Below are 23,267 nucleotides of genomic sequence, written 5' to 3' on the forward strand. Positions count from 1 at the left end.
GTTAATCGAGCACCAGTGCACAGCGTCTCTTAAATACCAGCAATCAAATCAACCTTTTTTTTTTTTTTTTAATTGGAATCAAAGTCGCGTGCGGAATTCCTCATGATTTATTCAAGAAACCGCAGCTCCACCCTGATAATAAGCCTATATTCCTTCACCTCAGGTCGCTGTTTATCCGCGCTGTTGTTCAAAACTAATGGGATGGTGATATTTAGCCAGTGGGTGTCCTCCCTAAATCGCCTCCACAGTGGACGCGCTCGCCGAAGCTCCTCCAAACTGAGAGCCCCTCTGCCCAGAGCAGCGCAGCCCGCCGCTCCCGTCCACCAGCCTCAAAAGCATCTCTTCCCCACGAGCCGTGAAAGGTTTCCGTGTCTTCATCCGCAAGTTTGAAACACTTGTCCCAGTCCCTTTACGGCTTATTTTCCCCTCCGGTTTTGATCCAAGGCAAGGCCGCTTCTCCCCGTCTCCATCATCATCTGTAGTCACCGATACTGCAGGCAGGGCGGTGACGGCTGACGTCAGGGCCAAACACTGGTCCATGTTGGAGGAGAGCAGGTAGCGGCATGTGATGCTGGATGATGTTCCGGCCCCGTTTCTGCCCAGCGCGCATCGTGATGGGCGCCGATTGGGTAGCCATGGCAAGGTATGGGCACCCGTCATGCCTCAGCATAAGTGAGGTTAAATTTGGTGGGTTTTTTTCCCTCCATTTCTGACAATGGAGAGCAATTATCTCCATAAATTTATCCCTCATGAAAAAGATGAATCCTGTGATGCATTTTAGAAAGGTGCAGTACAAATATTACGAACTAAAAGTCCCATTGTCAGTATTACAATACCATAACACCACCATAAAGTCCCTACAGGAATATTATAGTGATTTTTGCCATAAGGGATTTACCAAATATCTTGTCAATCATCAGCAATTACTCTGCTTGATCCCATAAATTCAGTCAATATAAAATATATTTTCAAAGTAGCGATGACAATTAGGCTATATGATTCAAGTACTTTGCCATATAGGTTCCTATGCACCTCTGCTGGATGGCGGGTCTGGCAATGACTGTAATCTGAATCTAAGAGAAAATAAAATCTTTTATAACCTGGATATTAAAGTCTCTTATTTTGCACGTACTCCCCAGTCAGCTAATAGTGACGGGCAGGCCAATTCTCATGACTTGAGGGTTGCAAATGCATCCACATTACAAAGGGTTTTTAGAGCATCCTCCCTTCATATGTGTTTTTTTAAGCTTTGATTTTTCATACTGTCAATGTTTTGGCACATACAAAAACATATTTATGGATACTTTTGCATCAGAGTTAACGGTGTGCGGCTTCCCTCTCCTCCTGGAGAGTCATTCAAAGACATTATGAAAAGTCAAAGCTCAATAAACCATTTATCAAGGAAGGACGCTCTAAAAGTCCTCTCTGCTTCTTCGAATGAGACTTCAACATCAGAGCTCATTTGAATAGAGAATAAAAAAGCAAGTAAAATAAGGCAAATATACTCAAACACACACACACACACACACACATCAATTTTAAATTATGAACAGTATTTGAGCACAAAGGACCAGCATTTATTAAATTAGATTGATTACATTACAAAATCATTAAAACCCTAATCACATCTAGCAAATAAACAATAGAAAATAAAACATTTGCACAGTACACTGTAGTGCTGATGTGTATATTTGATTTACAGATTTTCATTCTAGTACAAAATTTCAAACTGGAGGCAAGATAATCTGTCTTTTTTGTTAATTGCCCGGTTCAGAGAAAAAGAGAGCAAGAGAGAGAGAGAGAGAGAGAGAGCGAGCGAGCGAGAAAGAGAGAGAGAAAGAGAGAGAGAGAGAGAGAGAGAGAGAGAGAGAGAGAAAACATTACCTTCATCCCTTTAGTTTTGAACTTTGTTACTGAGTGTGCAGAGTTGAGAAACAAATATGGCTCCATTTGGAAATATTACCATAGGAGGGTAAATTATTAAATCCATTTAATGTTATAGTTTAACCTTGTTAATATAATCAATATAGTAGAGATATGGATCATATATACATTTTAAATATGCTCACACATCCCTTTGATACTTCCTACAATGACCCAACAACTTGGCTTGACATTTTTAAAAGTGAGCCATTGTTAGGAGTTGCACTTAGTTCTGCACTAACAAGTGTGTGACAGTTTGAACCTCTTTGATTGTTTTTATGGCATGGACCCCCAAATACATAACTCTTTGGACGAGATAGTCCTTATGTTACCACCACGTCAGCTTTGTGTGGGAATGGTCTCTCTGAAATTTGAGACTTAAGGTACTGTAACATGTAAACAAAGTAAAAGAGAAATGCGACTGTTCTTCATTTGACTGCAAACTCCCAAAAATCCATCAAAGATGCCCGAGGGTCACCAGACCTTTTCCTGTACCTACAGATTCTGCTCCCTCTTCCTCTCTGTCAGTAGTCAATGCCACGGAGGGCAGCAATGGTGGAGGCCAGCCGGCGGGGCAGCAGCTTGGCTGTCTGTCGGTATTCATCTGGCTTGGCCCTCAGCAGGGTGACGATCTGCTGCAGGGTGCGGGAGGGCTGCAGGCCCAGGGCATCCATCACGTTGCTCAAATAGTCTGCAGGGGAGAAGTTATACAAAAACAAAACAGGAGTTACGACCTTTAACTAACTTCAGACAAATTAAATAAACTGAGTCATCAATTAATTCAATCTTTCCCAGGTACGATCAGTAACAGCCTAATTGTAACTGCAACAATCAGTGTAATATACCCAACTAGGTGCTACTATAGCTCAGATGGTAGGCATATTTTTTCAGATGTTTTCTGTCACACATGTAAGTTAACTTTTTATCTGATGTTTTGAAGATGTAGCAAATGTATCACATAACCTGTCAAAATAGCATTTAAGCACAGAAGAAAGTAAATGTGTGCACATCTAAACCCATTTTTGGGGTCAGGCACAGGATAGAGATACATAAAAGGAGAAGGAGGCCTGATGAAGACCCTGTGGGTTTGAAACATTGTGAAGTTAGTCAAAGTTTTTGGAGCTGTAATCCAGTGTGTGGATATTTTTCTCCCTGTTTCCAAAGTAGCATTTAAACCATTTCCAATGTCAATGCTGCAACAGTGAAATTCCACTAAATTATAGCAGTTTGGTTCATTCTTAGCCCTGTACAATGTATTTTCCTAAATGAAGATGCTGGAGTAGCAGCTCTTCCAACCTGTGGTACAAACAGTTAACCACAATTTGTTATTAATGCAATGTGTTTGTCTGCAGAAAGAGACAGCAGCCCAGTTACCAATGTCTGTAGCCAGCTGTTTGGTGGAGTGGGGGCTGAGCTGGGGGATGAGCAGGATGGCATCGCTGTAGGTCTGCATGGTTGCTCGGGCAATGGAACCCAGCCAGTAGTCGGCCGTGTTGTCTAGCTCGGGAAGGTCGTCACCTAAGAACGCAGGAGAGCAGTGATGTCAAACATAAGACAGCTGACACAGTGTACAGGGAATAAGAGTCAGTGGTGTGAGGGCAGACAGAGGCAGAGATATTTTTGGAGGGGAGGAAGGTTGACGCAAGTGGTGTGTGGGGAAAACAGGAGGACAGAGAGGGGGAACAAAAGTTTTGATTCATTTTCAAGGAGGAAAGAGAGTAAAGCCAAGTGCACATTCTGTACAGCTCCCAGGCACATTTGTGGAGATGACATTCAACCTAATTAATGATATATTTGAATTTGATCTCAGCTCTCTTACTTCCTGATTAATCAGCTGCCTGAATCTCTTTCTTAAAAAATACAGAAATGTTAGGTTACTTGGCTTGCTACTTGCTAGTTAATGTTAGAAACTGAGCCATTAGTAAACATGAGTTTCATAGGGCCCAGAAATAGATGTCAAGTCTTTAACACAACCTGATTTTGTCTTTTGGAGACCACAGCACTTGGTAACTGTACCACAGTACAAGTAAAAACATGTGAAAAGAGAAAATGATAAAGTGAAGAAGAATAAGGGTTTAAAACTGTAAGTACATGGGAATTACAAGGAAATTAGTGGGAAAACTAGCAAAGACAAGAAAAGGGAAACATGTAAAATCTATAACAGAGAGAGACAGGCTGAGTGGAGTGAAGAGTCGGGGCTGACAGCTGGTCACCTTGCTCAGGAGGGAAGGGCAGCTTTCCAGCGTGCAGGGCCAGCTCTAGTGCCGGGTCCTCCTGTGTCACAAACGGCTCTAAGTGGAGTGGCAGAGACATAATGTACTGCCCTATCTGAGAAGGAAAGACAGATAGTCATGTAGTTTGATATGTCCGGTGTCTGAGAGCTATCATATTCATCGTAACATTGTTTGTGAACAGGCATGATAAGAACATTAGTTTGATTTCATCTTATGGGACAACTTCCAGCATGTTTTAATCGCATACATGGTGATTTTTATTTAATGTTATTATCTATAGTATATTTAAGCCAATTGTGCCTTACATTTGTAATGTATTCTTGTGGTGACAAGCTAAAGGTAGGCAAGTCCTCTGTGTAGCTCTCTCCAAAACCAGCGGCCTCTCGACTCTGGAGACAAACAAGGGGCACGGTCGAAACAGTATGAGGTGGGATTAAATTAGCCGCTCACTTCCATGCGCGCACGTGCACACACGGACACACCACACACATTGAAAGCTCTCTGCAATGCACTCAAATCACGTCAACTATTTAAAATCAAATAACCTAGAAACTTGATACTTGCTCACCTCCATCTTGGAGACGAGGCAGAGCTGGTGTTTGATCTGCAAGAAGACGGAGTCGAAAGCCAGCTGGTTGGCCTGCTGGTTGAGTCTGGTCAGAGCCGCCTTGGGCTCAGCTAACAGGCTGGAGTTACCAGTGCCCTTCTCCTATAAAACAACAGGGAATTTCTGAATAAAAGCAGCTGGGGAATCACAATAAAACTGAGCCACTTGATAAGATGCTACAGCAATTAACCTGTGCCTTGTGTTATAAGATAGAATTATATTAAGGAACCTCTCAGGATTTCTTCTGTGCAGAATTAGACATGTGCCTGCAAACAAAGGAACAGAGGTGACCGTCCACTGACACTGATCCCTGCTGCGTACCTTTAGGGAATAGAGCACCTCCATCAGGCTGTTGTATTCAGCCATGTTGCCCCTCTGAAGGTAGTTGTACTCCTGCCAGGGATTCTTGGTGGTGCTCTTCCTCTCTGAGGAAGTGGCCTCCTGGATACCTGCCAGGCTGCGTGGGCTGTAAGACTCTGACAGGTACTTACCTGCTGTGGCCAGGATCCTATGGGAGGGATGATGAAGCACAGCAAATGCATGCAATTTGTTTTAATTTGACAATGTGACTTCACGAAAATATAACTGCTTGCAGCCTGAGAGCTGAACAGGTTTGAAATAAAGACAGATAACTGGAAGATTAAACACATCCAGCAAGTCTCAACTATAATCTCAACTACAAGGCAACTTTTTCTTACTTATTTGACAGCTGCTGCTGAAAGGCTCCACACTGTCTAAGTAACTCTCCACAAGTGGCAATGATCCTGTGAACCAAAACATTAAAAAAGTTAAAGCATGAGGAACATCATACTGTAATGCTCATCTTAATGGGCAATTCAGTGGTGAAATTTTGAATATAAAAACACTATGTGCAATGGATCCTTACATGTAAGGGTGAGGTGATTAAATTACTATTATTTTTAAATGCATGTCCTGATAACAGATTGGGACACTGAGACAATAAAACCTGTTATTCTCATCATCTTATCTCAAAAATACGAGACATTCACCTGACAGAGTTCTGAAAGGCTGTCCAGTCCTCTTGGAAAACAGATGAACTGGGTGTGTCCTCCAGTTTACATTTCTTCCTGATTGACTGCAATGTTGTGGAGAAGTCGGACACATACCTGGAAGAAGCACAAAGTCACGCTACATCAATAGAGTTAAAAACAAAAACGCAAGCCTCTACACACTGCCACACTGTGCAAGTATACTGAAAATGAGGGAACTATTTAGTCTGAATTTTCAAATGTGAAAAGAGCATAGAGCATAATATATGACCACCAACAGCATTCCATGTATCTTATAACTGAGTAAAAATGAATTATTTTTACTTGGTGAAAAGGGCTTTGAGGGCTTTGAGAAGGCCACACACAGCCAGTCCATCAGTCAGTTTGACACAGCGGTCCACAGCAGCATTGGCCAGGCCAAACAGCTTGCCAACAGAGTGGCTCAGCTCCTCCACACAATCAATCACTTCCCCGTGCTCCTGCAAAGAGGGAGGGAGGATAAAAATGGAGAGTGTGAGATAGAGGGAGGAGCAAAACAAGGGAAGCTAAGACAGGAGGAAAATCAGATACCTGACACAAGATTTTTACTGAGAACCTATTAGCTTGTGTGTATGTGTGTAGTAGCTGACTAACCAGAGGTACAGCACTGATCTGGATGAGGAGATGAGCTTCCTCCAGGTCTCCATACTGCAGCTGGTAGGACTTATAGGGGTCGTACAGTGCACTGACCAGCTCGTTCACCTTCAGCAGGTTGTTCTCGCCTGTGAAGGAAACACAGAAGCAACATAAGGTTGTGGGATTCACCCCATCTGCAGTGTGGACAGTGTCAGTGTCCAGGCATTGCACAGACCCAGGTGGGGCAACATGGCAGCCTCCAGGCTGTGTCCGAAGGCCGACGTGGTGTGGTGGAGCTCCAGCAGGGTGTCGAGGCGCTGATCCTGGGCCGCTCGCTCTATGTGGGTGCCCAGGCACACAGGGATGGATGGCACCATGGCCCCCAGAGTCTGGATCAGCAACACTGTCACCACCTCATAAGGGTTCTTGAAAACCTGGTATTCATTAACAAACATGGCCTCAGTGAGGGCTCAAGGATTATAGAGAGAAACAATCATGTACTAATGGAAAGTACTTTACAGAGATTTTAGAGTGGTCAAGTTTGCTGTTAGGCACAAGATGAAGATTCTCAGTAATAATTACAAAAAGGATTACATAAATAAATAAGACTTAAAAAGAAGTACAGCAGTTGAAACATTTTAAAGATAGTACATTAAGATCCAAATTTAAAACCATGCTGCCAAAGTCAGTGTAGTCTGTACGTCTGTTTTCAGAGTGTGACTGGTCTCGAATCTGGTTTATGTCTTTTTTTTGTTTTGGTTTGTCTATCCATTTATTTAGCGTAGGGTGGTGTGTAAATCGGGAAGCAACACAAAATACTGTAATATGTGATGATGTTTGGAAACACAATATGCTGAAAATCAGTGCAACAGCACAGTATCAAATGTGTTTATGAAAATCTGGTTTAAAATGCCAGAATCACTGAGGCTGAGGGTTATAGACAGACTGAGCACTACACCAAATAACTCATCTAAAAGTTATACTATTCTTTTTCAGACATTACATGTTTTTTTTATCCATCTGTTTCACTAACAGAGATGCATTGCTGGAACTTCTCTTTGAAACTGAGGGGGCACGGTGTGGACCTGTGTCTGTTTTGGCAGTGTGTAATGTACCTGGCTGCTCCACTGGAGCTGTGTGTGCCACGTAGAGAGCAAGGTGTCGTAGAACTCAGACAGCTGCTGGTTCAGACTGAGCTCGCTCTGAGAGAGATCCTGCCACATGCTCACCAGCTGGCCCTGCAGACACCCACATAGTCACACAGGTGCACAAGAGAGCACAAGAACCACCACTTCAAACAAATGAAAAATATCACTAGAATATGATCCTATGTTGACCAATTTATTGACGGATAAGACTGAGACGGGCATTTCCCACCTACCTTATGACACTTATAGTAGTAGGCAAGGAGCTGTGGCATTCTGTCGATCTCTGTGAAGACTTTGACAAATAGCTTGGCTTGGTCTGCAAAAAAGGTAAACAAACTATGAAAACTTCAAGTTGCTATGTGCTGTATTCATCACTAGAGGGGGCACTGCTCATCACAACAACTATGAATCACTTCGAAGTTTACAGGGGGCAGTCAAGGCTTCCTGCAGCTAAATGGGCTCACAATCTTGGAGTGAACAAGCACTGTAAGCTAACACTCATTTATCTGGTTACAACATGTTTCTGAGATGCCACCAACATGGAAACAGATTCCAGCAGGGTGAACATACTGTTTGCCAGATTTTGTTTTGTGATCTTCACTTCTCACCACTTGCACTTACAGAAATGGCTTACACAGCTTATGTTTAGGATTGTTTTGCAAATAATCACATGGTATAGTTTTCCTTGAACTACAGCACATAAAGAAAAGGATGTCGGAATAAATGAGATTTGAGTAAACTTTTTTTTTTTTTTTCCTGAGGTGCTTACCTATAGACATGGAATTGAAGGTTGCTACTATCTGAGGGCTGGCCAGGGCTTCCAGCCTATTTTTCAGGGCCTCCAGGTGGACGCACTTCTCAGAGTAGTCAGGTGTGTCCACCAGCATGGCCAGGCTGTTCTGCATGCTGGTCAGCTTGGAGGAGATCACTGCAAAGTCCTAAGGGAAGGAGGAGGCACATCCAGAGTTTATAGTATTATCCCAATGAAGCATGTATTTTCTACCAATATGGCACATTGTTACAAGCACTTGTTACTGTGTGTTCAGTTGACTTTTAATTACCAGTTAATTATGAACACCTGCTGTCCATCATGTTATCTGTGAAGCGTTGTAACCAAATATATTTAAATGCAATGCAACATGCTTTTCAATACCTATGAATAAGAGTAATTATGAGTGCTGACAGAGCCAGTTTATTGTGATCAGTTAATTACACTGCATTTAACCATTTAAGTGTAACAGAAACAGTCAAATATGCAAAGCTGACATGATTAACATCATGACAGACAATAGCGCAAAACATTAGAGAATATCACTTTTGCTACAATATGCCTTTTATCAAACTATAAATAAAATGATGTTCACTTTAACTAGTTTGAAAAAGGCTGACACAGAACTAAATGAGCTAAGTTGCCAGGAACTGATGTGGGTGAGAGAGTACATTATGTTCAAATTTTTGTTCTGGGGTGAACCGATCCTTGGATTCATCCTTGTATTTTCACAAATGTGTGTTTTATTGGGTGCTTTACAACAGATTTCAACATTCAATCCATTTATGAGAGCTTAGCAAAAAAAGAGATGATCACCAAGCAGCAACCTTTACAAGCACATGACATCAAAACCGTGCATCATCATGTTTCATATTGTACCTGTGTTTTGAATGTCTCTTCGATGTCTGCACTCAGTGTGCTCCATTTGTCGGCCTCTTGCAGAGCTTCAGCAGCCAGCTGCATGCGGCTCTTCACCTGATCGATCTCCACCAGGACCTGGCCAGCAGGGTGCACACACACAGAATACAAATGATGCCCAACAACTCAGAGGCCATGCAGTTTTCATTAATGACATAAAAGATTTTCCCTTATAGCTTTCTCCTTACCGCATTTCTTTTCCTAGCATTTCTCTCTTGTGCAATTTGTTCATTCATTCAAAACTTTGAGATTCACAAAAGGGTTCATAGCAATGACACAGTAATACATTATGAAAATAGAATTAATAACATATAATGACAGCAATAATACTATAATAATCATTTTCTTGTAGCATGAATATTGTTAGGGCTGTGGGTTTTACTCATGCAGTCCTTAATATGTAGGAATTAAAATTAATTCTACTGTTGCAGTCATTGTGTATCAGTCGGCATTAAAGCACCAGGTGACAATCTGCACTGCAATAATCTGTGTTATTCCTCAGTCCTGAACATACTGCAGAATATGCATATGCGCCCCAACCTGCATTGACTGCACGGTGTCCTGTTCAAACTTCCTGATGTCCTCTTTGACTAGAACCATTTGCTCCTTCAGGAAGGACGCCTCCTGTTTCAGAGCCTCCACATCCCGCAGCACCCTGGGCATGTTCTGGAGGGCCTGGTTACTGCTCTCTGCAGAGACACACACATTCAGCAGCCTTGCGGTCATGGAAAGGCATCATGTCGCAGCTCATCACTTTCATCACATTACTGCATAGCTGTGGGGACACCTTCAGCAAGCTGTCAGAGCCCTGATATGTGCCATTCTTTCTAGTATGGATCCCAGCAATGATTTAATTAAAAGTCTATTTTTAAAGGTGATTTGCACTGCTTGAATTGTTCTTGAGCTGCTTGGTAAGTCAGTTGCATACCTTGACAAAAACTGGCACCTAATGCTTTATAAAATATCTTCAAGCATGCACACTAAGGCGAGATAATGTGTGTCTGCACTTTATGGCATAAACGCTGTAGTAAATTCCCTCCGAGGTGACGTTAAGCACCAATTTACTTTTCGGGAGTAGACAACTGCACTGACTGCAGTTAAGAAATCAGGTTTGACAGCTTCTGCAGCTGCAGCACGGATAACATGGCGCAGCGCATCTTTTCTGATGGCGTAGTGAGAGGTGTTGGATAACCTGCCTGCATGCAACGTCGACAACACAGGCAAAGCAGAGGAGAAATTACATTAACACTAACACGATGCAGCAGAGGACGCATTCACAAGTTAAAGGCAAACAGTAACATGACGCATTTTGATATAGGAGAGAGGCCCAAGAGAAAAATGCACAACAAATTGGTGTTTTGGTGTTAGTTCAAGGACACTGCAGCTACACCGGTATTATGTTGTGTTTAGTGTGCACAAGATTAGCTTTCACGCCGTTTAACAGCCACTAACCCTCAATGGCATTGTTGACTTCCTGGATGAAGAGCTGCAGCTTCATGACGAGCGTGGCTGCGTGTGTGTCCGCCTTGCCCGGCGCATCCTTCTGCGCCACCTTGAAGGCGCCGTTCACCCACTCCTTCACGTCGAAGTCGTCGTCCAGGAACTTGGAGAAATCCATCAGGCCGTCCTGTCCCCGCGGCTCACGACCACTCACACACTCCACTCACACACTCCTCTGGTGCACTAGTCCATGTCAGCGGGCCATCGCTAGCCAAACAGGACACCTAGTTTTTCCCCAGCAGAGGCTTCGAGACAAATATAAAATAAATGGCCCAGGAGAATGAAATGATCATGACAACCAAATATATTTCTAACAAGGCAACGGCTTCCTCCAGAGTTAAGTCGAAACGCCGACGGCATTCAAGGTGAGAGGCTGGTTCACACAAATTTCGCCCAGGTTTGGAGTTTACGGATGATCCAGTGACTGTTGACAACAACTTCCTACTTGTGCTCTCTATTTACCTTCCCCGGAAACAAGCAGCAAGACGACAAAATTACCTACTTTTTCAAATGATACGATAACAGAATTAGACTTATTGTGCCATTTATAAATTTAATAATAAAAGAAGAAAGGTGAATCATGCTTGTCGTGTAGCAACGAAAAGAGGGGGAGGTATGAAGTGTCTAATGTGAAGAGAGAGTCATTGCGTCACACACGAGAGCGTCCGTGCAGAAACGCAAATGCGCTTTACAGATGTGCACTTTGCCTCCCTCTGGTGTCCAATTAGCGTACATACCAGCTCCGTATTAAAAAAAAAAAAAAAACACTCATGATTCATCCCCTATTGTGTGTGGTGCATTTTTGGTGGTGCTGGTCCTCAGGCTTTCTCATTGCAGATGACATTAGAAAAAAAAAAAAAAAAAAAAATCAAACACTAGAAATATGAGATTTTTTAAAGATGACCTCAAGTCGAAGGTCCTCAGCAGGCCTGATCCAGCTCTTCACCCCTCCTTGTCCTGCCCTCTATGCCTAATAGATATTGTTCTCTATGACCCCTATCTCTAGAAACTGTAAAAGCCCAGCAATGTGTGTTATTCATACTATTTTAAGTTATTATTGTTTCTATGTGGTATTACAGTATTGGAACCTGTTAATCAATACGTCCAGATGCTGCTGGTTCTGGCCATCATCCTGATCATCCACACTGTTTTCTGTTGTCTTATCTGCCTTAACATGAAAAAGTGTAGTCGTCCCCATCATTACATGCCAACCATGCTCTTTATTTTTTGGATTTGATTATCTTGTTAGGTGGCTTCAACCAGATGATCCATTTTAATGTTGTGCCTTTACAGAGTCTTAATAATAAAGGGTTTCGAATATTTTATCTCTGGCAGTGGACACGGATAACTACTCACAGCCCAGTTTCTGAATGTCATTCAAATATAATGCGCAGGAAATACGGGGCTAAAGATAAGTTTAGCACGATAGTAGAAGAGTATTTAAATCTCGATGAAACACATCTACCAGCAACTAGCAGCCACAGAGGACGATATACCAAAGGAGAGGCCACTTCAGCTTAACCTGCAAGATGGGATGTCAAGACATAATCAATGGCATTAAGGATGCACTGTCTAAGGCAGTGTTTTCCCCTGCGACTCTGTTGACGGGACGAGGAGGGCTGCACATGACCGAGATCATTCTGTGTGTCATCACCTTTGTCCTGGCTGCTTTTAGGGGTTCCAGCAGCCATACCTACTGGAACTATGCCATGTTCACCTGGGCTTTCTGCCCCATCATGACCTTGATCATTACCTTGATTGAGATGTTCAAGCTTGACATCCCACTCAATTTGTTTTGTATGGACTGGCCCGACTTCACCACAGGCGTGGCCATGTCTTCAAGCCTTATGACCCTGTCTGTTGCCATCATCTACGCCAACTTCTATGCCTGCAAAAAGTGCATCTACGCCTGGGTGGTCAGCGCGTTTGCTTTCTTGAGTGCCGTGGTCTACATCATCGAGGTGCTGAAGGACAAACTCTTGGACAAGAAAAAGGGCAGCTACCTGGCCGCTCTTCCTGGATTCTGGAAGGTTTTGGAAGCCTTTGTGAGCTGTATTATTTTCATATCGCTGTCTGGTTACCATGGGAAGCCTGCTCTGATTATGTGTGTGATAGCATATATCATTCCTTTTCCCATTATTCCTCTAATCATAGCCACCAACATTCTCAAGAAACTGAAGAGTTGTTTGCCCTTTAATTTGGACAGGTTTGTTTTCATATTTCTGGTCATCTCCATTGTGCTGTATGTATTTGCTGCTATCATGTGGCCCATTTTTACCTTCAGGAACAATCCTCGTCCCAGTGAGTGTCCAGGTAGCTACTGTATCTGGGCCATTGAGTTCATAGTTGCATTCATGACCTATGTGAACCTCATTCTGTTCATAATAGACCTTGTTTTTACCTTGTGTGGAATCTGTGACTTTAAACGCACCTAAAAATGTCTGGTAGCTTCCTAATCTTTAAAATACCCTCTTTAAGCTTTGATACTTTTATTGTTTTTTAATGTTTTTCATTGTTTTTTTTTTTTTTTTTTTATCTTTTTAAAAAATTTTTTTTTTATCTGAGTCTGTATGCCCTCAGGTCAAAAATTTGCATGAATATTCCAGTGTCAGGTGAATGCTATAAAATTAGCAGTGCTTGTAGCTTGGCCATTGTTAGGGCTCACCTTTGCCAGTATATGAACAGCTGATTTACCAGTCTTGAACTGTTGCACCACAGTTTTGCATGGTTTATGTGACAGGGTAATGATAATAGCGTACAATGCAGTGACAGACCGTTTCTCCACCTACACGGTGCCTTTGTCCAGTATACGATATAATAATGCTTAAAATCTTGCAGTGCATTCCTATAGTTGTATACACACATACCCGACAATGGGACACTTTACACACTTCATAAACATCTATATGTATCTACATGTGCAAAACACCAACACAATGTCCTGACACCTTGCACACCAGGACCACTGACCACATTCACCCATCACAAGTCACAATCTATTACCCAAGTGCCCATTCAGCACTCTGATTGACTCTGGAATAATTGAGTGTTTAAATCTGTTGAGTCTACATTATGGGACTATGTACCGACCAGATGGCATACGCTTGTACGACATGGGAGGTGTCACCAGAGATGTTACTTGTCAATCTCAACATGCTTTTCTTGTACTCTCTTTGGAAAGTTTGTTCCAGTGGCTCATCAGCAATCTTACAGCATGCTCTGAGAGCCCAGCAGGGCACTTTGAAATGCAGAGCAGTAAAATGAGGATAAAGTCTGTATGCTTGCTCCAAATGATCTTCCAGAGTAAGTAAGCCCACCGCTGCTAAATTCACTGTGAATTATGGTAATATAGGATGGAGGGTACTCTTTGTGTCAGAGGCTAAAAATGATTTCCTCTGTGTTTTTGTACCTGTGATTAACAAGGATGTGCACTGTAACCTTGGTCACTGTGAGTCTGTGAAACTGCCTGATGAGTTGTGAACAGTTAATGCTGCAGGAAAGATGGGTGCAAAGATAGTTCCGGGTATTTCCCGGCTTGGCAGCTTTTTCTCTCCATTGCTTGATTTTTTATTCGGTGTATTCAGATAACAAATAACATCAAATTGGTTGTGTTGTCCCTGTCAAACTTTTCAACTGTGGAGTGAATATAGCATATACTGTTTTATTGCCATGAAGGAGGAAAACAATCTGATCATCTGCTGGAACTGTGAATTTGAATATGATTTAAATGGTGACTGAAATAATAAAAGGAAACAGGACATGAGCTGGCTGCTTTTTAGTAGCTTTCTGATTACTTTCAGGTTAACTGCCAACTTAGGAACACAACACAAGCCCACAGCCTAAATACCCACAGTTGTGTGTGCCTTTAGATTTCAAAAATGACCTGAATAAAATGACTAAGGAGATGGTCTGTAGCGTTAAGAACAGAGTACTTGCAGTAGAAACTACACAGAAAAAATAAGCAATATTATCCCATGCACCACATATGCACATATTTATGTGATTTTCTAGTGTGTATTTTCATATTTCTCATTTGTTACTGTGTCTGATTAATATGAAATATTTATACAAATGGTAATGAATGTTAAATTAAAGAACTTGCATTATGTTAACTAGAGGATTCCACCCAACATCCCAATATGAATGCAACCATCATCCACAGACACCAATGAAATGTTTTTGTTTCAATGAAGTCATCTTCTGTTAAAGATTATTTTCATCAAGTGTGACCTCATTTTTTTTGGTACTAGATGCAATCTGTATTCCTGTTTTGTTACTGCAGGTCATGACTAAGAGGTAGAAATTCAGCATATATTGCATCATATTGACTAGAAACTCGGGGTGCATTGGTCAAATATTATTAGCTAACTTTGTTTTTCATTTTCTTACATTGTTGCTCAGTGAATAAATGCATTAGTTAAATGTACACCATTTAATGAAATAAATGTAGACATGACTAGCAGAGAAATACTGAAATACTGGAGAAATGCTTTCTATATCTGAAACAATAAAGCCACTGTTATGCAAAAGCAGCCTCCTTACACTAACAGACATTCATGGAAATCAAACAGTCAGACTGTTAGGGACAGTTTATACAGCCAGATATTTGAATAAAAAGGAGTGCCAATTGACAGGATACCTGTCCATAAAAGACTGTTCCACTGGAGTATGAGAATTAGAGCAGCAGTTGGGGCATCAGCTGTTACTGAGGAATTACCAACAAAACCAGTAAATCTTGCAACCACAGAGGCTTCTGTGCTCTTGCTTGTGGATTCATTGTTTGGAGTGTTATAATTGGCCTCATAGCTCAATGTCTTTTGTATTATCCAATGTATCTTAGAACTCAATGTCCTTTGTATTATCCAATGCATCATATAGTTCAGGACAGCTTGACCACTTGGAGCTGGCTCCATATAGCAGAGAACAGATAAAACAGGAGCCAGATGTACCTTCTCTATTTTGTTAGTTAGGTCTGCTGCATTAGATACACGCTCAGTCAACATTCACACACTAGTATAATACATAGAACAGTAGTATAGAATAATATAGAAGCAAGGCGTGGACAGTGGTTGGCCTGTCCATGTCCGGGTAACTGGCCAATTATACTCAGTTGCGTGTAAGTCCAACCTCTGTACGGGGCAGGCCCAGCCCAAGAAGATAAATGTGCATCATTTCCTAATATCAGGGCTCATTCTGACAGACATCCTGCAACAGCTCTGTCACCCTGAGCCCAGCACTGCCTTATTTTATATGTGACCAAATAAATATTTCATCTGAGAGCTGAAGATTGACTCCGGTTTGTTCTTGGGCTTTCAACAAAAGAATCAGGTGATTTCAAGATTTCAAGATCATGTGTGGCCCCTTCAAGATCTTGAAGAACATTTTGCGTTTGCTGGAAGCTATTTTCAGTGCTCTAGCTCTCATCACCATCATGTTCAGAGGGGGAATGGTGAACCCATGGGGCATCTGGTGTGAGTTTGTGTGGGTTTTCTGCACCATCGTGCCCCTGGTCTTCATTGTGATAGAGGCGCTGGCTTTGAATGTTCTCCTGGAGACCTTCATAACCAGCTGGGCTGACCTGACCTGCGGATTGACTATGCTGTGTGCTGTCATGATCACCTCTGCCTCAGTCATCTTTGCCGTTATTTTTGTCTGCTCTACTTGTGTCACCAGCATCATCTGCCTCATCTTTTCCCTGGTTGCCACCGTGATCTTTCTGATTGACGCTGTGATGCAAAAGATGAAGTGTCCAAGTGGGTATCTGTCCAACCTGCGGGGACTCCTCCGTATGAGTGAAGCCTTCATAGCTTGTATTATCATCACTGCTGCATCTAGTTACTTTCTAGGTGTGGAAGTGTACTTCCGCCCTGCCGGGATGATTTGGAGCGTCTTCGTCTTTGCTGTCTGCCTCCTGGTTACTGTGGTCATCATAATTTTCCGTTTGCTCAAGATTCTTCAAGGTCTAATCCCATTTGGATTGGGAATGATAGAGTTTGTGTTCAACATTGTGGCAGTGCTGTTGTACTTGTCCGCTATTATTCTTTGGGCTGTGTATGGTTATAGCCGTCACTATGAAAAAAGTCTTTACTACTGTCACTACTGTGTTATTAGGGACTTGAACACAGTTACAGTTGGGGCCATTGTCAATCTCATTCTTTACATTGTGGACTTAGCTTTATCTTTCAAGGATCGATAGACATCCATTCTTAAAACATTTTCTGAAAGAAAATAATATAGGATAAAAACCTGCTTTGCATGCATTGCATGCTTCCAGTTTTCTCTATAGGCTAATTATTTTAAAGGTGCACTATGCTAAATTTAGAGTTGTTTAGACTCAGCAGACTAAAACAATGGAATAAGCATGTGATTTCATCAGAGTGTCAGGTCAATGTTGAGAACCATGTGGACTTGGAATCATGTGGAAAATTATGTACTTATTTTATGTTTTTTGTCATTTGAGTCCTTTGAGTGTGAATTGCTCAGCAATTTTGAATAATGCACCTGTACTGAAAAAAAAAGCAATGGACAGTAGATATACCAGTGTTGGTTATATGATATGAGACCAAAACAAGACAAACCTCATCAATGTAATGAAACAAATAATAAATGAGCTCAGCCTAAGTCAGAATCTCAAATTGTTTTGGAAAAAAAGGTGATGTATATTGTTGGAAAATCACATTTGATGTTGCATTGCAGATGTGTCTGAGTTGTCAGGTGATCTCCCCAAAATCTTCAGAGAATTTCACCTGACTGTATTGGATGTATAATGATGAAATGATATATGATTAAAAAAGATGTTTTTTCAGCCATAATTTGTTTCAATAGAAAAGATCTGTCATACTGTCCACTGTAAGCAAATTGCATACTGCATACTCAAAAGTTGTTGTTGTTGTTGTTGTTGATGTTTTTTTTTTTTTTGTTTTGTTTTTTTTTTTAAAGCAAATTAATTTAATTGCATGCTGTAAACATAACTTTTTTTTTTTTTTTTTACTGTTGGATGTCACCTATCAAGCTCATAGAAATGGCACAGGTGTCAAATGCATTGTACATGTGTATGAAGTGTTGTCAATAACATTAAGAAGAGCAGACCCCTGCATGATTTAACCAAAGTGAGCTTGACAAATGCAGTCTTTCTATTGTATCAGGCGACTAGAGAGCAAAATGTGAAAGACTTGCCATACCACAGTGAACATTTGAAAAAGTGAAAAGTTTTATCACCTCTCCACCAACATTGTAACAGGTCTGTGGGAGTAAATTCAAATCTGAAGTCTCTGGTAGAAGAATTCCATGTAGTTGAGATAGTGAATGCAAATAACTTAGCAAATACTGATATTTGTCTCAAATGGTGATAGTATTCCCTTTTTGCAGTAACACAAAACAATTTTAACATATAAAACAACTAAATTAGTGAGAAAACTAGCTGGCTCATTGACAATTTATTTAAAAAAAAAAATGCTGCTCTTGAGCGTCTAAAATTTGATGACAGTCGACAGTGTGTTATCACTACAGCAGCACACTCCTTCAGTCCTCCTCCGGTTCCTCAAACTCCACGGTCTCCAGCAGACCCTGGAAACAGAAGTAGTGCGAGTTGCAGTAGACAGTGGGCTTGTTGGGACACGAACCCACAATTTCTGGTTTCAGCGAGGCAAAGGGGTTGGGACCACTTCCCTTCATGTCCATCTCCAACTCTGACAGGATCTGCAGGGAGTACGTCATCTCTGTCTCACTGTGGGGAGGAGGAGGACCAAACAGTCACATTCCCACATGGCTTATTGATTGATAATAACAGCCTAGGGGAATAAAGAGGGACCATAGTCCATCATACAGCTGGCATGTTTGCATAATTCCAAATGCATGTATTATCATGCAAATAATAGGCAATGTGTGTCAGTGAGCTAATTTGTATAATGTGGTTTGTGAAATCACATGGGTCAAAGAAGGTTAAATATTAACCTGATGCTAAAGGAGGCCACAGTGTTAAGTGTGGATGCAGTATGTGAGAAGGGTTGGGAAAGGTACTTCAAAAACCTAATCAACTGCAGATGAATGATAACCTGATGTAAACATATTCCCTTAGGATATTTTAATGTGAACAATACACTACTCATATTGTTATACTAATATTTATGCACTTTCAAGGGGTGCAGTATTCTCCAAATGTTCATTGTCTGTAAACTCATTATCCAGATGTCCTCTTCCCAAAAAGTATCTGTATTGCAACTTGTAATCTGTAACCTATTACTAAATTTACATTAGCCACTCCAAAGATTGCAGTTTTAAAAATGTGATTATAATCCTGTTGGATGGAATACACCTCTGCAGTTGAGTGCTAGACTTACTTGAGAGCAGTGAAAAGAGAAGGAATCTCATAATCCCTGAGGAGCAGAAGTGTTGGAAGCCAACCTTGGTCCAGGCCTTGACTGGCATCAAACCCTGATGGAAAAAAAACAAAAAACAAGATACAGAGGTCTTGACTGTATGCAAAATAGTTTAAAAAGTCAACAAAAGGTAATTTCCTAATCAGTAGTGTCAGTTTGGTATCATAGCTAAATGGACATACATGACCTTTCAGATTGCAGAGCAATACACTGACGAAAATAAAGCAAGTTCTCACCAGGATGAAATCCAACAACCAGGTCTGGTTTGGCTGCTTCCTCTTTTTCCACCACATCCTCCCAGAACTGGTGGTACAGGCCCTTGTAGGCACTGATGTAGACCCTCTGTCTGGGGCCAAATGCCTTAAGAGGAGGCCTCATGATGGGACCATCCATCACCTCTGGTCCCACCATGACCACCTCCAGACCCTGGTGTCCAGGGAACATGCAGTTCAACTCATCGTAGTCTGTCAGTCTGGCTCCCAGAGTCTCACTCTGGCCCGCTCCCACCAGGTGAATGGTAAGAGGTTTGGAATAAGGGTTAAGGCCAAAAAGCCTCATTCCCCAAGCTATGGTCAAGGGCCTGGAGAGGAACTCGCTTGAAACCCTCCACAGTGACTGCTTCAGGTCATCATCATCTGGCCGGGGTCTGCCAGCATTGGTCCACAGGTCTTTCATATTGGCTCCAGTCAAAATGGGATCGAGGCGAGGTGTTAGGTCTCCCTGCATTGCGAGCCAGTCATCCCAGCACTTCACCTCTGACTGAGGCTTTGACCATTTGTCTGTGGGGAACGGCAGATCCCCTGATGGTGGGAGAGGGGAGGATGAAAATTAAAGCCCAGCTAGGGAGAGAAGGATCTGACATAACATACTGCCGAGGAGCTTATCCAAGCAACCAGTGAGTGCTGGGATAGGCTCCAACACCCTGCGACCCCAATTAGGATAAGCAGCTTGTAAAATGAATGAATGAATACTGCTGAGGTGTGGGTCTAATTAGTAATGGAACAGGGGCGCTTGATAACCACAGTGATACAACCATTCTAACCCTCCGTTCCTCCAAACCACGTTTTTACATTAGTGTTTTTCTTGCCATTATACTCAGCCTTATGGTAATATCTGTTTCACTCTGCCATTTATTTGTGAGCTCTCAGTGCATGTATCATGACAAATACTTTCAGCTCACTCATAACACCTTACCTTTGAACACAAGCCACTCCACAACTCTGTCAATAGCTACTTGGCGCAGCTGTGAGCAGAACTTCTTGTGCTTGGGCCAGTCAGCCTTCTGGCACTCTTTACAGCAGTAGTAGGCATTCAGACATCTGTGCAAAGAGAGGACACAAGTGAGAGGTCTGTCATCTGCACAATGAAAGTCTTGGCTCTTGAACAGCCCTCGAGAAGGGTGAGCTCTTTCTCTCTCTCACCTGACACAACGCTTGAGGGTCTGTGAGTTTGAAAGCTGATTTGGTCGGTTTTCACAGCTTGCGCAGATTTTAAAGGATTCCTCCATCTTTTCAAACATCTCCTTCTGAGACCGGAAGGCCATGGCCTTTCCTGTAGTCTCTGGAACAGCTCTGGAGGGAGAGAGGAAGAGGAAATGGAAATTATGAGCATAACAGAACATGACAGAATATATATGTTATTCTCATTATTATTTCTTCATTATTATTTGTATTTAATGTGCATATTATTTGTACAATGTGCTTTGGCAACACTGTGTATACATTATGGCCATGCCAATAAAGCCTCTTTGAATAGAGTAAAATAGAATAGAATAGAATAGAATAGAATAGAATAGATGCATGGCCACAACTTGCAGGGTGCTTATCTAAACATTTGCAATATTGAGTGGAACTGAAACTTTTTACCTAGATAGCTCTTAAAAAAAAAAAAAAAAAAAAAAAAAAACTCAGTATCCAACCAGTGTGCTCTCCAGTTGACCACTGATACCTATAGTTTCTCCTCTCATGGTCTATTCTTAGAACAGGACATTGGCTCTGCTGAATGAGGGTGGAGGAGGGGAGCAGAGGGTCTGCATGAATGGGATACATGGTTACAAAACTATATCTACATGGGGTCAGATTCTTACCAGGTTAGTGTCTACAAATGTTGAGGTAAAGGTCAGCCTGGAGGGATATGTAAGGTGAGATGAGAGACAATTCAGACAGAAACAGTGTGGCATGGCGTTCCACTGAAGCCATAAATAACGACCATGGATTTGTTGGCATAAAGCGACTGTTAAACCTTAAACCAACTGGGTGGTTAAATGTCAAATGTCAGAGTTAATGAGCACTGAGCGTTTTCCTCTTCACACTCACCACGAGGAAAAATAAAACACATTTCACACTTGCTTTGGAGTATGCTCCCAGATATCCTCATATTGTACAAAAAAATATAAAAAAATACTGTACTATACTATCCTCATCCGCCAGTAAATACCCTACAAATTTAGCTATATTTTTAAAACCTAAAGTAATGGCAGGATATCACTATTTATTGTGTGAGAAGCAGGTCTTTGTGATTTTTCCTAGTTTGGTGTTACGGAAAACTATGCAGATTTGAAATCATTCAGCCTAAACAAAGTGCAGATAGGTGTACTGGGTATAGGAACTTGTAATAACTACATGGGCACAACTTTAGTCGGCTTACCTCGCAGTTTCCGTCATTTGGAGCTGTGTAGACCAGTTTCACTCACTGTTCAGTGTTTCTTCTGCTGCTTCTTGGGGTGATATCTGAGCACAGTGGCCATGTGGGGGCTGGCTGCTGTGTCATACAGCACCTGTGTTTTTCCTTCCAGAAAAGTCTGACAAGTCTGGGTCTTTCCTGAGTTTACAAGAGGTAGAAAATATGCAGGCAGCTGACAAAACCAGAGCTGAGCTGTAGTATGTGAAAATGAAGAATTTGATAAGTTGATAAGTTTTGATAAGTTTTTCATGTCAGGAGAAATACACAAACAAGCATTTAGTATTTTCAATATTTTATTTATTTACAAGACACCCTGCTAAAAAAAAAAAAAAAAAAAAAAAAAAGTTGTTGTTAGAATTTGATTCAGCCCAGAATTAAACTTTTGCTTCGTTTTTATTGTATATTATTTTATTTGGCTCACCTCAAAGAAAATAAACACCAGTCACGTTAAACTATGTATTTTCATGGGGATCCCTCAGGACGTTGTCAAGGACCCTTGGTGGTCCCTGAACCACACTTTGGGAATGGGAATTATACATTTTTCTAGGTGCTTTTACAGATTTAATCCTCTAGATGTCAGTGTGACACCGCAAACGACACGTGATTTATTAAGTCACATCCAAGATAATGGTTGATCATTGTCATGGATGAGCAGTAGTCATGCTTTCACACTTCACACTCAGCATGCAGCACAGCCTTTCACATTTTCATATCAGACATAAAATGATGAAGATTTTGTCTGAAGGACCCCCACTATGGCAAGATTAATGTTATGGATACAGAACTGTCTGCAGTGTACACGGGGAGATAACAGAGGTAAGTGTGAAATCCTTGAGTAACAGTCACTCTTAAATATTCTTAGATATTTTGTAATATGTCCTCTTTAGTGAATTAAATTATAGCAAAATTAAAGTGATTCTCTTTTTGCTGGAGATAAACTGGAATCACAAGGATTTAAAAACACTCCAAAGACCAGTGGATTTGGGAGGTAAATATAATTAGAATTACTCATTCTTGTTGAGATTTTGAAGATCTAACACTGATTTATGAGAAATTGGGTCTAGTGTAGGAAAACCCATGAAGGGATGTTTCTAAAGGTGGGATGTTGCAGTTCTAAAATTCATAACAGGCATCAATTGATGACTACTTGGCGTTTCTATTCTTAAGAAATCTGGATAAACTATGGCAGAAGGATTACCTATTCAATTCAACAGAACTTGCCCAGCCAGCACATTTTTTTTTCCAACTCCTGGTTCCAGTTTCACGTTGTCTGGGCCCTAGAGCGAGCACATTAGTGTCTTTTTATGCATTCACGCCCATGAGCATCTGTCTCCTAAACATCCATGGTTCCCAGAGGTTTGTGCTTTGTTTGTGCCCCGAGGTGACGGGACACACACAAAAAAGAGTGTTGATGAGGCTCTGAGTGCTTTTTTTTTTTTTTTTTTTGAAATCTGCCTTAATGATTTATAGTTTCATAACTGGT

At 41.5% G+C, this 23,267-nt stretch overlaps 4 protein-coding genes across 4 annotated transcripts; 2 read left to right on the forward strand and 2 right to left on the reverse strand.

Moving 5' to 3' along the window:
• Positions 1–1,555: 1,555 nt before the first annotated feature.
• Positions 1,556–11,187, reverse strand: cog7 (component of oligomeric golgi complex 7). The gene is made up of 17 exons (XM_030077915.1): positions 10,677–11,187; positions 9,765–9,913; positions 9,186–9,302; positions 8,307–8,475; positions 7,771–7,853; positions 7,505–7,627; positions 6,625–6,823; positions 6,408–6,535; positions 6,099–6,253; positions 5,775–5,891; positions 5,463–5,528; positions 5,086–5,272; positions 4,726–4,866; positions 4,463–4,546; positions 4,137–4,251; positions 3,298–3,441; positions 1,556–2,614 (listed from the first exon to the last, which is right to left on the reverse strand). The coding sequence occupies exons 1-17, from the start codon at positions 10,840–10,842 to the stop codon at positions 2,448–2,450; spliced, it is 2,310 nt and encodes a 769-aa protein (XP_029933775.1). The 5' UTR covers positions 10,843–11,187; the 3' UTR covers positions 1,556–2,447.
• Positions 11,188–12,253: 1,066 nt separating this feature from the next.
• On the forward strand, positions 12,254–13,182 carry LOC115378204 (myeloid-associated differentiation marker-like protein 2). Its single transcript, XM_030078391.1, has one exon. The coding sequence runs from the start codon at positions 12,254–12,256 to the stop codon at positions 13,157–13,159; it is 906 nt and encodes a 301-aa protein (XP_029934251.1). The 3' UTR covers positions 13,160–13,182.
• Positions 13,183–16,074: 2,892 nt separating this feature from the next.
• On the forward strand, positions 16,075–16,920 carry LOC115378205 (myeloid-associated differentiation marker-like protein 2). The gene has a single exon (XM_030078392.1). It carries the CDS (start codon positions 16,075–16,077, stop codon positions 16,918–16,920), a length of 846 nt encoding a protein of 281 aa, XP_029934252.1.
• Positions 16,921–18,172: 1,252 nt separating this feature from the next.
• On the reverse strand, positions 18,173–21,060 carry LOC115378096 (putative protein MSS51 homolog, mitochondrial). The gene is made up of 6 exons (XM_030078237.1): positions 20,968–21,060; positions 20,524–20,673; positions 20,297–20,421; positions 19,339–19,902; positions 19,064–19,157; positions 18,173–18,450 (listed from the first exon to the last, which is right to left on the reverse strand). Exons 2-6 carry the CDS (start codon positions 20,643–20,645, stop codon positions 18,246–18,248), a joined length of 1,110 nt encoding a protein of 369 aa, XP_029934097.1. The 5' UTR covers positions 20,646–20,673; positions 20,968–21,060; the 3' UTR covers positions 18,173–18,245.
• Between the last annotated feature and the right edge of the window lie 2,207 nt (positions 21,061–23,267).

This window comes from Myripristis murdjan, chromosome 19, assembly GCF_902150065.1.
Source record: "Myripristis murdjan chromosome 19, fMyrMur1.1, whole genome shotgun sequence".
Classification (NCBI taxonomy): domain Eukaryota; kingdom Metazoa; phylum Chordata; class Actinopteri; order Holocentriformes; family Holocentridae; genus Myripristis; species Myripristis murdjan.

Excerpts from the sequence above, each read along its gene's own strand:
- cog7 (XM_030077915.1), bottom strand. The coding sequence starts at position 10,842 with ATGGATTTCTCCAAGTTCCTGGACGACGACTTCGACGTGAAGGAGTGG. Across the intron at positions 6,254-6,407 it reads AGATCAGTGCTGTACCTCTG|GAGCACGGGGAAGTGATTGA; the intron begins GTTAGTCAGCTA and ends CCCTCTTTGCAG. Across the intron at positions 4,252-4,462 it reads CACAAGAATACATTACAAAT|ATAGGGCAGTACATTATGTC; the intron begins GTAAGGCACAAT and ends TTTCCTTCTCAG.
- LOC115378204 (XM_030078391.1), top strand. The coding sequence starts at position 12,254 with ATGGGATGTCAAGACATAATCAATGGCATTAAGGATGCACTGTCTAAG.
- LOC115378205 (XM_030078392.1), top strand. The coding sequence starts at position 16,075 with ATGTGTGGCCCCTTCAAGATCTTGAAGAACATTTTGCGTTTGCTGGAA.
- LOC115378096 (XM_030078237.1), bottom strand. The coding sequence starts at position 20,645 with ATGGCCTTCCGGTCTCAGAAGGAGATGTTTGAAAAGATGGAGGAATCC. Across the intron at positions 20,422-20,523 it reads ACCCTCAAGCGTTGTGTCAG|ATGTCTGAATGCCTACTACT; the intron begins GTGAGAGAGAGA and ends CTCTTTGCACAG. Across the intron at positions 18,451-19,063 it reads TCTCTTTTCACTGCTCTCAA|TGAGACAGAGATGACGTACT; the intron begins GTAAGTCTAGCA and ends TCCTCCCCACAG.